Below are 14,031 nucleotides of genomic sequence, written 5' to 3' on the forward strand. Positions count from 1 at the left end.
TTGAATTTCCGACTTAAAATAATTTTTGTTGCCAATGAGGAAACACACGCGTCAGAACCTCATACAATTGACGGAACAGGAAGGCACTAGCAGGTCATAGTCCTTCGTCAATAACGGTTGTAATGACGAAACGCCGCCGTGATGTCCGCTCAGTGATTTTCGCGCTTTACTGTTTTTTGGTACTGATGTTTTAGCTTTTGCTTTTGGTGGGGCACCTTTTTTTTTTTTTTTTTTTTTTTCCTTCATCATCACCTTGTACGCATGAAAGGCCAAAAAGTAAGTTCACTGAAAAAATGTAACCAAATACTAATTATAAACAAGAATTATCGGGTGTTTTAACCATTTAAAGTATTGAAGAGATTTCCGATAATCATTACTTGAAACTTAACCTATCATTTTTGAGATTATAGATTTTTTTTTGTACAACGATATTTAGAAAATCAAACTTCTAACTTTAAATGTAAAACTGAATGTTTTTAACTAATTGAATTATAAATATTTTACAAGACTATTGATTCAAAACGGAAATGATTTTTTGCCAGACGACTGTCAAGAAGATTTTCCGCGACAAACTAATTTGAGTAGTCAATCCAAGCTGATGAGTAAAAATCCGCACCATAATGTATATACATCACATAATTACTTTCCGACATTGCAATACAAACTCTATTCGTGAAAAAGTGGTTCAATGTACACCCACATGTATGGTTATGTTTCTTTCAGGCAAAGGGACAAGTGAAAGTGAGTGCCTCTCAATTTTTTCAAGGGTTACATTGTCACTTTGCATTCATTACACATTCACACCCCATAGTAATATTTCAGCTAAATAATCATCAACTGTGGACATACGGCTTTATTTCATCTTGGAAAAACATTTAATACATTTTTTTGTACTAAATCGGCCCCTTATAAACTTTTTTTTTTATTGAGTAATATTCGAATCTAATATAAACTACATAACTCGAAGCGTAAATTTGGATTTAAGGACACACCTAAATAACACGTCTTTCATTCTCATCTTATATGAATGAACATGAAAGTTTCATTTTCAATGAGTTACTTCGAAAACTAAATGACCATTTGTAGCATCTTTACTTTTCAAAAACGAGACAAGCAAACTTAAAAACCAAAAGAATCAAAGAACTTAAAAATAGGAGAATAAGAAATAGGAATCGGATCAACTACTAGTTGATAGAACCCTTGATTCTAAGTCATTTAGTATTACGGTCTAGTGATATTCTTTTTCATTTGTAAGTGAGAGGTGGTTTGATTCTCACGCAGAAATTGAACTACACTCATTTTGAGGCTAAATCCACTCTATATCCTTAGTGTAGATAATTTAAAAAAAAAAAAAAAAAAACTCTTGGTTATGAATATTAAGACGAGGTCCACATTACCTGTAAATAAATAATGAAGGGCATAATTGGGTTTTCACTCTTTTTCTTCCTCCATTTTTTTAGGACGTAGATAGTTTACATTACGGTGAGAGGGAGTTCGGTTAAGCCACACAATGAGCAGTCTAATTTAGTATCGAATTTGTTATCCACGAGATTCGAGTCTAAGATCTCTCACTCCCAAATAAAAATAAATACTACCCGATAGTACTGCGTGGCTCTTCCTCCACTTAATTTCAGGCCAAAAATACAGGTAGTGCTAAATTACTAATAAACCCAAACGGGAAACTACACTACCACTACACCTTACTATAAACCGCCAACAAAATTATCATAAATTCCAAAATAGTTCCTTCCTTCCACACTGTATTTATTACAGAGAGCGAAACAGAGGAGGAGGAAAAATAAAGAAGAAAGATGAAGCATTTGGGTGTGATTTTCTTTGGGGCTCTGTTGTTCATCTTCCTGAACCATGGAGTTATAGCGGAAGATGGGTTTGTGAAGACCAGAGGAGTGCAGCTTGTTTTGAACGGAGTTCCGTACTACGGAAACGGATTCAATGCGTACTGGTTGATGTACATGGCAACTGACCCTTCTGAGAGGGAGAAAGTTTCGTCTGCCTTTCGAGAGGCTACGAAAAATGGGCTCACGATTGCAAGGACTTGGGCTTTCGCCGATGGCGGATACAGAGCTCTGCAGACCTCTCCGGGCTCCTACGATGAGAAAACTTTTGAGGTAAGCGCTTTTGATACAAGTGCTTTCATTAAAAAGCGCGTCACTCCAAAGTGCCTTCGGAAGCACTCCGAAGTTAATCCATAAACAGTTTAATTTTTCTTCAGCCAAACATTTTCAGAAGCGTTTTTAGTTTTTAATTATCTGAAAGCGAGTTTAATCAGTCTAAGAGATTTGTCTGGGACTACTTTCTCTGGGAAACACTTGTGCTCATACGTGTCACGCTGAATGTTTTAATAAAAATCGAAGCGCTACTTGAAACTACACTAGAAAGTCGAAAGTACTTTCTGAAGAAATAGTAGACAAGTGCTTCTCCAAATAGCGCTTCTAATGATCCATAAGCATTTTTTACCATTTTCTACAAACACAGTCAGAAACGTTTTTTATTGTCAGAAACGATTTTAGTTCTTTTCAAACTGTAATTTATGGTTATAGTTTTGGTCTGAATTTCTTTTGCTGTGTTGTTGTTTCGGGGTTGGAAGGGGTTGGATTTTGTGATAGCTGAGGCAAAGAAGAATGGGATCAAAGTAATGCTGAGTCTGGTTAACAACTATGACAACTTTGGAGGCAAGAAACAGTATGTCGAATGGGCAAGAAGCCAAGGCCAGTCTCTATCTTCCGAAGATGATTTCTTTACCAACTCTCTTGTTAAGGGATTTTACAAAAATCATATCAAGGTGAATCAATTTGCTTAATTTGCTTTTATTTTTGGGTATTTTATATGTAAGTGCTTTTAGGAAAAGTAGTAGTTGGGTTGACTATAAATAGAAGTTAAAGATAAGATCATCAACTTATTGGTATTAGTTGGTTTGTTTTCATCTTGTCTAGTGTCATTACTTTGATAGTGAGTAACATTTTATATTAACTTTTTCCATTTTGGCTAAGAGTAGAAAATAGTTTTCCGCATATATGAGTTCGGCCAAGTTGGTCAATACAGTGCGTCCGCTCTCTCCCTTTTGTCTCTAAGGAGAGGGAGAGAGTTTAAACTTGAGACACAGTGAGTAGAAAAAAATAATTAGTTCATCAGGGCAATCCCTGTGGCCCTCCCTGTGGATTATACTAGTTTAGAATAGGTCGTCTTTGTCACAAAGATGAAAATTTTCAAAAAGTGTGTAGATGGTTGAAATTAGGTCATAAGTCGCATTTGTTGAAATAGTAACATATTGATATGGAGGTTTTGGGATTTTGTGTAAATATAGACTGTTCTTACGAGGATTAACACTTTGACTGGAGTTGCTTACAAATATGAACCAACCATAATGGCTTGGGAGCTGATGAATGAGCCAAGATGCACTTCAGATCCATCTGGAAAAACCATTCAGGTATACCAAACCATCTCTTTCTTTCAATTTGTTTCTCTTTCTTAAGATTATGTTCCGAAGCGATGGGTTTTGTAGACCCGACGTTCTGTATTCGACTTCCCCTCTCCCAAGTATTGGAAAAAATTCTCTCTTCAAATCTGTAGCTTGATTTGTTAAGAACATGTCGCACGCGTTATTTTTAAATATTGTTGTCTAAGAACTAATATCATGGTGAACCCCACTTTCATTTCTCGAGCTAGTCTCTAGAGTAAAGTGGGGCCAGCCATTGATGAGGCGAAGCTTTTGGCTAAATCGCGGAGGATTGCATAAGGAGAAATGAGAGTGAAAAGCACTAGTGTAACTTGGGGGAAATGCTTGACCTTTGCGTTTGTTTGACAGGCTTGGATAACGGAGATGGCGTCTTACTTGAAATCCATAGATGGAAATCACTTGCTAGAAGTTGGCCTTGAAGGGTTTTATGGATCATCAAATCCGAAAACGAATCCGAATTACTATCAAAGCGGAACTGATTTCTTGGCGAATAATCAGATCCCGGGCATTGATTTTGCCACTGTTCACTCATATCCTGATCAATGGTAAGGATCATAACACAAGTTTCTCCGAAAACTGAACATTTGAATCCCGCAATTAGTATAAAGTAGAATATCGCTTGAAAAGTTGAGTTATATTGAATGATGTGCAGGTTAACTGGGTCAAGTTATGAAGATCAAGTCTCTTTCTTGAACAGTTGGGTCAATGATCACATCCATGATGCTCAAAACATCCTTAAGAAGCCAGTCCTCTTTGCTGAGTTTGGAAGGTCTTTGAAAGAGTCAGGTTATACCATTAACCAGCGTGACCGGATTTTCACTACAGTTTACTCGGGCATCTACTCTTCGGCTAGGGGTGGAGGTCCTGCTGTTGGCGGCTTGTTCTGGCAACTTCTGGCCCAAGGAATGGACTCTTTCCAAGACGGGTACGGGGTAGTGTTGAGTGAAGGCTCCTCGACAGTTGGTTTGATCGCTGAGGAATCTCAGAAGCTTATTAAGATTCGGAAGATGTATGCCAGGCTTAGAAACATCGAGAAGTGGAAGCGAGCTAGGGAAATTCGAAGGGATCAGTTCTGGTCCGGGAATAAGGTGAATGGTACAGGAAACTAGGAAAAGGGTTTATGTTTTAAATCTCTGTGAGTTTCCCTCTTATGGATGAGGTTTGTTCATCCAAGAGAGCAGGATGATTGTAAGAGTTTATTTCTTAATCTGTTTCGATATATCCCAAATGCAGTTCTCTAAGTTTGATTTATTAATATGTATCGATAACCAACGACCGCAATGTAGTTCGTTAGAGATAAATGAAAGAGCTTTATTGAACTTATTGAGTAACTAGAATGTTTAGTTACATACATCAAAGAAACTCGTTAATTTACAGAAGCAAGCATTTCCAACTGCTACATCAAGTTAAAGCCACATACAAAGTTCATCAAGGTACCATTCACTGTGGCTCGATCTGAACAAGTACCTTGCAGTCCAATCAATAGATTTAGATGACAGTTCCATCTTTAATCGTTGCGTTCTTCAATACGACAGTGATTCCCGACCTTATGTAAAATCCTTCGTCTGCCCTCTCTGCTTCTTCAACTCCCTGAGAAGTCAAACCAATTTGTTCATCAACGTTGAAATAAAAAAGAATGCAATGATGATCAGTTCTTTTCGATTCCTTACAAGTTTCAAAAGGAGTACTTACATCGCCATTTGTGATCACCACATTTCTTCCTATCTTGGCGTTCTTGTCGATTATGCAATTCCTTCAAGAGATATGGCATGAAAGATCAGCATAAAGAGCAAGAATTCTATTCAGAACTAAACAGAAATCCGTAACTAATAGTATTTCACCAGATTTTGGTATTCTCTCCCACACCAACTGGAACCTTTCCTTGAGCTAGCAGAGATGCAATCTCGGATTCCGTTTGGTAGTAGTCTGCACCCATCATCATAGTATCCTGAAAATTGATTTAAAATAACCAAATGTGATCAGAGCTCGTAACACCATCATGCTTATGTTTTCAAGCGCATTCTAACTGCCGCTTGCAATATTTCATGATTGACATGTTGGAATCTGGTAGCCTGTTGTTACCAATGAGTAGAGAGGGTAGCTCACCTTAAGTTCGACTCCGGACTCTAGACGTGAGCGCACACCCACAATGGAGTGTTGAACGCTACATTCTCGCAAGAAGCAACCATGAGAAATAATTGCATCCATAATCTGCAAAATTCATTTGGCCATGAGATCAGAAAATTACAGCCAATGTCACAAGAAATTTAAGCTTGCAATCATACCCTGCATTTTTCAACTTTTGTAGGTGGCAAGAATCTAGGAGAGGTGTAGAAAGGTGTCTTTGGATCGTTGAATTCAAACTTCGGAGGCTGCACAAAAGAAAGTATGTAATCAGTAACCGTTACCACATATGCACGTAGGGAAATAAAATCTAATTGAAGAGTAGGAACGATTCAGTGCAAGTATTACCAACCTGTTCTGTGAGGGCCAAGTTTGCATCGAAGAAAGACTTTACAGTTCCAATATCTTCCCAGTAGTCATTGAATAGATATGCCTGATCATGTAAGGGCATTCCGTAACTCAGTGACTCAATTACCAAATCCAAACCAAACTTTGGGGAATTGCTTATATATTTATATTCGAAGATGAACTATAAGAAAAAAATAACTATTATCGAAAGAGCCATCTCACCTGGACGTTGTGCTCCTTCACAGCTGATGGAATAATCTCGGAGCCAAAATCATTGCAAGAAGGATAGCTCCACCTTAACAGCTTAAGTAGGACTTCAGTTCTGAACACATAAACACCCATCGATGCAATATAAGGAGATTTCATAGCCTCCAGATCAGAAAGCCCCAGAACAGTGGTGTCAACTTGCTGCAGTGTGTAAATAAGACATAGACAAAAAATAAAAATAGGGGAAGGAACAAAAATACAGTAAAAAAGGGAAGAAAGCACAAAAATACAACCAAAATAAGCAGTTTTAACTACCATTGCTTCTAGGTCAGGGCCTTTTGGTTTTTCAGCAAATTGGATTATACGCCCTGACTGGTCTATTTTCATGAGTCCGTAATCTGATGCCCGGCTGCAAGACAAATAAGATCCACGACAAAGACAAGCACCTGTCAGTCATATTTCCAAGGTGGAACAAAAGAAGCAGAGTTTATTTTGAACATATGTCAATCTACAAGGGACGCTTGAAACAGTAGTATTAGGAAACGAAAATGTACCTTTCATCCATGGGTATACATGAAACTGTAATGTCGGCATTTGTATCAATATGTTTCTGTAAGAATTACGGCCATTGATGAGATGGATTTGTGGATTTTAAAAGGTTAATAAATTAAAATTTTCCACCAGCATCAAATAAGCACCTGTATAAAGTCCAGATAGTCCATCCTATATAGATGATCGCCTGATAGTATCAGTATATGCTCCACATTTTTGTTCTTTGCATCCTGCATAGATCATCCAAAAGCAACTTCAGTCTATTTCCACCTAATATTCGGGAAATACTTGTAAAATCAAAAGCACCCACCTCAAAGACCCATATAAATTGCCTGACAGCATCAGCAGTTCCTTGGAACCATCTCTTTCCAGCTTCTCCCGGCGTTTGCGTGGCAGCCAAAACCTATTGCGATTCATTGAGTATTATCATCATTAATTGCAACAATCAAACAATGTAAGTCAACATACAAATTGTAAACTGCGGAATAACAGAATCAAATATATCTATGCTGCTTTCGGGTATTGCAAAATTATCTTACCTCCACAAATCCATCTCCGAAATTCATACCATCCCCAAAATTGTAAGTACGAGCAAGGTGACGATTGAGGGAAAACGAGTTATATTGCGTTAATATGAATATCTTTTTAATGCCACTGTTAATGCAATTGCTCATTGGGATATCAATCAGCCTGTAACACCCTCCAATCGGAACCTGCAATCCACATAACATTGCAAAATTCAACTCCAAATTCTATGTCAGTACCATTCAATAACAACAATTCCTACTCGATGCACAAAATTTCCATCGTTTTGTTTCTTTTCCAAGAAACCACTTTTCGATATGATGAACTGAAACTAATGACAAACAAATACTGATCTCTTACCGCCGGCTTGGCTCTCTTGCTGGTGAGAGGAAAAAGGCGAGTTCCGGCACCTCCACCCAAAATTATAGAAGCCACATTTTTGGGGTCAGCTTTTGGAGTCTCAAATAGTGGTGCCTGAAACGTCTGAAATCAAAAGTACAAATGCCAAAAGTGATTACTCAAAAAACCCAAAACATCAAAATCCCAACGATTTCCGTTTCGAAAACAAGAACAACAATTGCACACACAGGATCAGAGACTCACCACATTCTCATTGTCGACATCTGTAAGAATGGAGTAAGCCACACCAGGCGGCTTAAGCTTCCTACCTCTGGTTTCAAATTTAGAGCTTTTCAGAAACTGGGCACTCAAATCTCTGCTCTTTGAACCCAACCTCACACCCTCCCCCAAGAACCCATTGGTCCTCAATGTCGCACAGCAGGAATCCATAGCACAGAAACGAAAAAGCACACAACTTTCCAGAGATTCTAGTATTGTATGACCCCAAGGGTTTTTAACGCAACAGGAAAGAAAAGCACCTTTCAGAGAAGCCCCACAAACATGCACAGGATCAAAAAGGAAAAGCACCCAGAAGATCAGAGGCAAAATTAGGAATTCCCGGATCGGGAAACTCGTAAATTAGAAAGAATGAGAAAACCCCAGATGCCAAAAAGATGAAAACTTGAATGTAACCCTGGTCTAACGAAGGCGTGACCAAATGAGAGGTGATCAAAAATGGCAAGTGGAAGAGAGTGAATGCCGGTGGCTGATGACGGTACGTGATTTTGGTGAGTGAATGCGTGAGGGGCGTCACGGAAAAATTAAATTAAATCAAGGGATTAAATTAATGGCTTTTTTAAAGTGTGGACTAGTTGGCAACTGGAAATGGTGAGTGAGAGATGCCAGTGTGATCGAGTGCGTAGGATTCCCAACTCTGTGGGCTTTTTGAAACAGTCCTCGTATCATTTGTTTATTTATATTACATTTTGTGTTTTTTTTTCTTTCCTCTCATTTATAGGAAATTTTTTTTCGTGTGTCCGACAACTTGATAAAATAAGTATTATAATATAATTAGTTCGAAATTTATTTTTAAGTTTTTAACTAATTGTATTATAACATTTGATATGTCAAATTGTGTTTTTAACACATTAAAAATTTCTCCTTTTCATAAATGATGAAGTGGCCTTTGTTAATTGGTTCGATTTATTTTGTTTCTTTTTACAATACTTTCCGAAAAAAATGTTTAAAATCAGAATTCAAACTCAAATACCGAAGACAGACACACTTCACACGCAACTGAGTTTGATTATTCAATGTATGAACGTGGTCACGTATGACTGATGCTAACAGGAAGCTACCATGTATGGCATTGTCATCGTCTTCTACAAGGTGAGTCTTGCATTTGTATGTTGGCAGTTAATGGAAACTCTCCCGTTACGTTTTTTTTTTCCAAGAATATACTAATGTTTAAGGAATATTATTATATTTGTTAGTCGAGAGATATGGACCGTCCATTGTAGGCGTCGTGTAAAGTGTAGAAAGCGACGCAAAACGTGGGAGAAATAGAAGAGATATTTCAATGTGATCGAAATATGGGGTGGTACATTACGTGTCATAATACTAAAAGTAGGATATGTGTGTTAAAAAATTAATAAATTAAACAATATAATTTTCTACCACTTATATAAAAGTATTTAACGTACCATCCGTGTTTTGATCATAAAGAAAAGTTTCCCGAGAAATGAACGGCTGATATTTGTGAGATAGGGAACCAACTGAGCAGTGGCACCCACCACAACCATGTGCTTTTCATTTACAACAGTATCTCCATTTTTGTCTCCCACCTCCTCCTCACCCGATCTGATAAAGTGAAAGGGAACGTAAGGATTTGGATACGAGTTTAAAACAAGAAGAAAAAAGCACATGGGGTTTCTAATTGGTTGCAGAAATTTCGAGTTCTGGGAACTAATCCGCCCAATTGCTTGGGTTGTTTTCAATCAAAATTTAATTGCAAAGACGGAAACGCATGTCATTTAACTTAGTTATGTTAAAATTTGCATTAATCTTTAAACTTTCAGAGAATTCAAGTGTTTATCTATTATTTTAACAACGATAACGTAACATATTTACAAAGTGTTTTACAATGCCCGTGCTGTGCGCAATGCCCCCAACAAAAATATTCCAAAGCTAGTTACAAAATACACATTCTCGTCATTTATATGATTTAGCAACTAAAATCCATCGTCACACAACAATAATTGAGCAGGCACTTGGAACTTGTACATTTTACATACAAGGTGGATACATATGGAACAATACAGAATTTGCATGGGAAATGAAGGGGAACACCCGGCACAACCTCATTGCCCGATCAAATCACTCCTTCAAGCTTATCTTAGTTTTTGTGAATTGTGCTTCAATCACATGGTGGCACGTGGTGTCCCTCCTATTTTCAATTTGCTGAGAAGACTAAGAAGAGGTAGGCCATGGCTAATAGATACGAATCCGGATCTTTGTCGGATTCTTTTTGTGAAGATCTAGGAAATTTGTAAATTATATTCGTTTATCGTACATCGTATGATCAAAAATTAAAATTTATTTAAAATTAAACACAAACAGTATCTGACAAAAATTAACTATACAATATACAATAAACAGACACGATTGACAAATCTTCAGAATCCTCGTCAAAAGATTCGGAGACGATCCCGTTGGATTGGATACTAGTACATTATTATATGTAGCTTTGTGAACCGTACACGTAGCAGCTCAGCTTAGTCGTATGTTGTTGTCGGGGTACCATCGCTTTTGAAGTTGGCGGGATTGCGATCGTTTGAGGGGAATTTTGGGGGCCACGGGTCACTGCAGGCTCTGCATCATGTCGATTTGTTAATCTTTGATTTGTTCCATCTACTCCACCGCACTGTACACGTATATTCGGTACGTGCGTAGACTGTAAAAGGTTGAATTAAGGCGTCGTTTTAAGATACGTATCAGATTATGATTTTCCGATAAGATATAATTATTATTTTACTTTCAAAACCAAACGGTGTCCTTCAGGCTTTAGTAGTGAAAAATTAACTAGCAACCAAATTTACTCAACACAGACGAGTCATGAATGAAAATTAACGAATTTATATGTGAAGGTAAATTATTCATTTCAAACGCCAGGACCACGTGGCTGTCCGGCCAAGACTCGTGCGCTCATTTGTCGTGACCTACTGGGCTTCAAGGGTTTACACTTGGTGGGCTTATGAACAAATTTGTCAACATGGTCTCGGATAAATGATAGCTCAGTCCAGTTGGCTTTATAGCCCAAAATAAAGCCCATAGGTCCTTACTGTTATTCACCAGAAAGTAGGGCCAGTTCAGTAAATTCGCTTCATATAACCACATAAACCTCATCTTCTTCATCATCCACTCCGTCGTTTCCCAAACACACAGAAATGGCGCTCAATCTAACCACCTCATTCCTCCGAGGAACACCCTGCCCCTCTCTCCTCCCGCACAAGAAGGTAAATTACCCAAATACCCTCGCATACATGTCTTCCTCTGTCACCGATTGAATTTGTTAATTGATTATTTCGGTCTTTTCCAGGTCTGCGGCGGCGGCGGGTCGTCGGCGGGGAATTGCCGCTCTGTGGTGACGTGCAGGAAGAAGGACATACACCCGCAGTTTTATGAGGACGCGAAGGTGTACTGCAAGGGGGAGCTGGTGATGACGACGGGTGGGACCCAAAAGGAGTACGTGGTGGATGTGTGGTCGGGCAACCACCCCTTCTACCTCGGAAACCGGTCGGGCATGCTTGTCGACGACGACCAGGTCGAGAAGTTCAGGAAGAAGTACGGCGAGCTGAGTCAGATCATGGAGATCCCTGTCCTCAAGGGAGAGATTATTCTGCCCTCCCGCCGCAAAGCCGCCGCCGGCAAAGGCGGCAAGAAGAAGTAGAACAATGGTTTTCTTATTCCATGTAAGATTTTAGGTAAAGCAAAAAAATTGAAGCTTGGAAGCATGTGATTTATGAAAAATGAGTAGAATTCAATGCATATTATGTGTTTATTATGTTAATATCTGTCTTTTTTTGCTAATTTAATTTACAGTTTTACCAGTTTTAGATTGTGGAGCTGTGTAATGTTGAGAAAATTAGTCATCAAATTGTGCGCTAAGCCAGTTGGTCGGGGCAGTGTGCCCGCAGCCTTGCACATCGAGTTCGAATTGCACTTCGTAGTTTAAAGTATCACGTTGTTAGGGAAAAAATTGAAGCCAAAACGAATGCCAGTTCCCCTGTATGGTGACTTTAGTTGATAAAAGGAAACGAGCAAGTGATGTGCTCCGGTGCGGTTAACTGCACAGTTTTTGTGATGCAAATATGTTGTCGATGTTCTTCATACTGCTGATACTTCGAACTTGCATTTGTTGACATGCGATACATATGTATACGTTTCTTGATTTTTTGTCTGATAAACTTGACCGCAGTTTTTGAGAAGTGAAGTTAGAAGTTAGGACCCTTTATTAGTTTTCTCGTCTGATTGCACAGTTGTTTTAATGACCCTCTGTTTATCGTATTCATTCGAAGATTGTGAACCCAATTCGTTGGATTGGGAACGCGTGTTATAGTTATGCTGTGGATCTCACATGTCATGGTAAGTAGCAGAAGTAGTTCTGCAGCAGTATTATTATGCTTATTTTTTGCAAAGTGCAGCAAAAGAAACATTGATGATGATGTGCAGCTGAATTATTTAGTGAGTAGTACTAGGCTAGCTTTGTAGCTTTTGTTTACATTTATATAACTGGATGTATGTCGAAGCTCCAGGTTGAAGATACTGCTGCCTGCTGCTGTTCGTTGATCATGAATCAACATCTGAAGTAGCAGAAGCAAGCAACTCCGGGGAATTGAGCGTGACAAGCTCCGTGCAAAGCACCTTCCCAGTTTGTGCATTGACGGTTGCAGTTTCTGGTGTTTGCGCAAAACCCTGACCATGTTTTGCTACGCCTTTGGCAGATTCTTGCTTTCACCATTGCCACCTCTACATCTCACAAGTCACAAACAAAATTTTATCATACATAGAATTTGAACATGAATCGTATAACACACGCACTCACACAAACAAGCACGAGCTTTACGAAAGAAATGAATAACTATATGCATGTGAATTTGGAATTGGATGAATACGGCATACCGGTGGATGCGAGAAGGATAAGAAGGAAGACGAAGACAATGAGAGGAATCGATAAACGACTGAGTAGCTTAGCCATTTTTGACTATCTTGTTCTGGAAGTGAAAGATGTGGTTTGAATTCCAGGCACTCTGATTTGGTGTTATTTATGGGCTGAATAATGTAGATTAGATCAGCTTGAACATGTCTTTGAAGTCCATCTTCGATGTGATAAACATGGACAGAGCATTGCGTAGCGATTCGGCTGCATCTGGTTGAATTCAAATCTTGTTTCATTGTTTTGGCAATGTTCATTTGTTTCTACTGGTTGATGTTATTTAGAGGTTGAATAATGTAGATTATGTCAGCTTGAGCAAGTTTTTGAATTCCATCTTCGATATGATAAACATCGACAGAGGATTGCGTTACGAATTCGGCTGCATCTGGTCGGGCTAAAATCTTGTTCGTCATTGTCTTGGATTCGTTGCGGGGTCTATTGGCATTGCCATTGCCTTGGAGGCAGAACTTAAAGCTATTATTTAGGCTGTTTATATGGCTTTGGAGAGGGATTGGCATTCTCTTTGGATTGAGTGTGATTATTGTTTGGGCACTGTATTTTCTTTCAAATAGACATTCTTAGGCACCTTGGCATTTATCCGTTGATTGGGTAAATTGTTGTACCATTTTCCCTTCCATGCATGTTCGGTTTTCTCACATTTATCGCAAAAGGAATCAGGTTGTGGATTGTTTGCAAACTATGGTGTTGATCACGTTGGGGCTCATTGACGGGATTCTTGTCCTTTATGTGCAGTTGTTGCTTTTGCTCATAATATTTTGGGGCTTCCAAATTTTTGTTTCTCTTAGGAGGTGTCCGAACTGATTTTTGTTTCTATAGTTTTTTTACTTCTGGTTAGGGTTTGACTTCGTGTCCTCTCTAACTGTGAGGGTTTGACTTCTAGTTTGAGTTTATTTCTATTGTTTTTTGTTTCTATGAGTGTTTTAACCGTGAAGTTTAATTTTTGGAATAATTTAGATCCTTTATTTTCAATCTCAGTCATCTATTTTCGGTATCATTCAATGTTAATTGACCTTCTACCTTTTTGTGAAAGATCAAGTGCCAATATTTGATCACAGAAAATTTCATGAAAAAAAGGGACTAAAAATGTGAGTGTGAACCCACGTTTTCTGTTAAAAATGTAAATTTTTTATTTTCGCGAAACATTTTCCATGAGTATAACGGAAAACTTTGTAAGCCATGTGGAAGTGGATTTACGATATATTGAGCCACAAATGTATATCTA

General features: G+C 38.4%; 4 protein-coding genes across 4 annotated transcripts; 2 read left to right on the forward strand and 2 right to left on the reverse strand.

Annotated features, from left to right (window-relative positions):
- The first annotated feature begins 1,694 nt into the window (after positions 1-1,694).
- On the forward strand, positions 1,695-4,797 carry LOC137731901 (mannan endo-1,4-beta-mannosidase 7). Its single transcript, XM_068471156.2, has 5 exons — positions 1,695-2,129; positions 2,609-2,803; positions 3,326-3,448; positions 3,827-4,023; positions 4,131-4,797. Exons 1-5 carry the CDS (start codon positions 1,812-1,814, stop codon positions 4,585-4,587), a joined length of 1,290 nt encoding a protein of 429 aa, XP_068327257.1. The 5' UTR covers positions 1,695-1,811; the 3' UTR covers positions 4,588-4,797.
- Positions 4,769-8,562, reverse strand: LOC137731892 (glucose-1-phosphate adenylyltransferase large subunit, chloroplastic/amyloplastic). The gene is made up of 14 exons (XM_068471144.2): positions 7,838-8,562; positions 7,595-7,717; positions 7,249-7,422; positions 7,020-7,112; positions 6,856-6,939; positions 6,712-6,767; positions 6,473-6,566; positions 6,173-6,358; positions 5,955-6,035; positions 5,764-5,850; positions 5,585-5,689; positions 5,320-5,426; positions 5,171-5,231; positions 4,769-5,068 (listed from the first exon to the last, which is right to left on the reverse strand). The coding sequence occupies exons 1-14, from the start codon at positions 8,021-8,023 to the stop codon at positions 4,967-4,969; spliced, it is 1,539 nt and encodes a 512-aa protein (XP_068327245.1). The 5' UTR covers positions 8,024-8,562; the 3' UTR covers positions 4,769-4,966.
- A 2,369-nt stretch (positions 8,563-10,931) lies between these two features.
- Positions 10,932-11,642, forward strand: LOC137735641 (large ribosomal subunit protein bL31c). The gene is made up of 2 exons (XM_068475088.2): positions 10,932-11,088; positions 11,172-11,642. The coding sequence occupies exons 1-2, from the start codon at positions 11,020-11,022 to the stop codon at positions 11,520-11,522; spliced, it is 420 nt and encodes a 139-aa protein (XP_068331189.1). The 5' UTR covers positions 10,932-11,019; the 3' UTR covers positions 11,523-11,642.
- A 617-nt stretch (positions 11,643-12,259) lies between these two features.
- On the reverse strand, positions 12,260-12,866 carry LOC148691030 (defensin-like protein 19). Its single transcript, XM_088684858.1, has 2 exons — positions 12,755-12,866; positions 12,260-12,601 (listed from the first exon to the last, which is right to left on the reverse strand). The coding sequence occupies exons 1-2, from the start codon at positions 12,828-12,830 to the stop codon at positions 12,429-12,431; spliced, it is 249 nt and encodes an 82-aa protein (XP_088540984.1). The 5' UTR covers positions 12,831-12,866; the 3' UTR covers positions 12,260-12,428.
- Between the last annotated feature and the right edge of the window lie 1,165 nt (positions 12,867-14,031).

This window comes from Pyrus communis, chromosome 15 (genome assembly GCF_041283825.1).
Source record: "Pyrus communis isolate YQ-2024b chromosome 15, ASM4128382v1, whole genome shotgun sequence".
NCBI lineage: Eukaryota > Viridiplantae > Streptophyta > Magnoliopsida > Rosales > Rosaceae > Pyrus > Pyrus communis.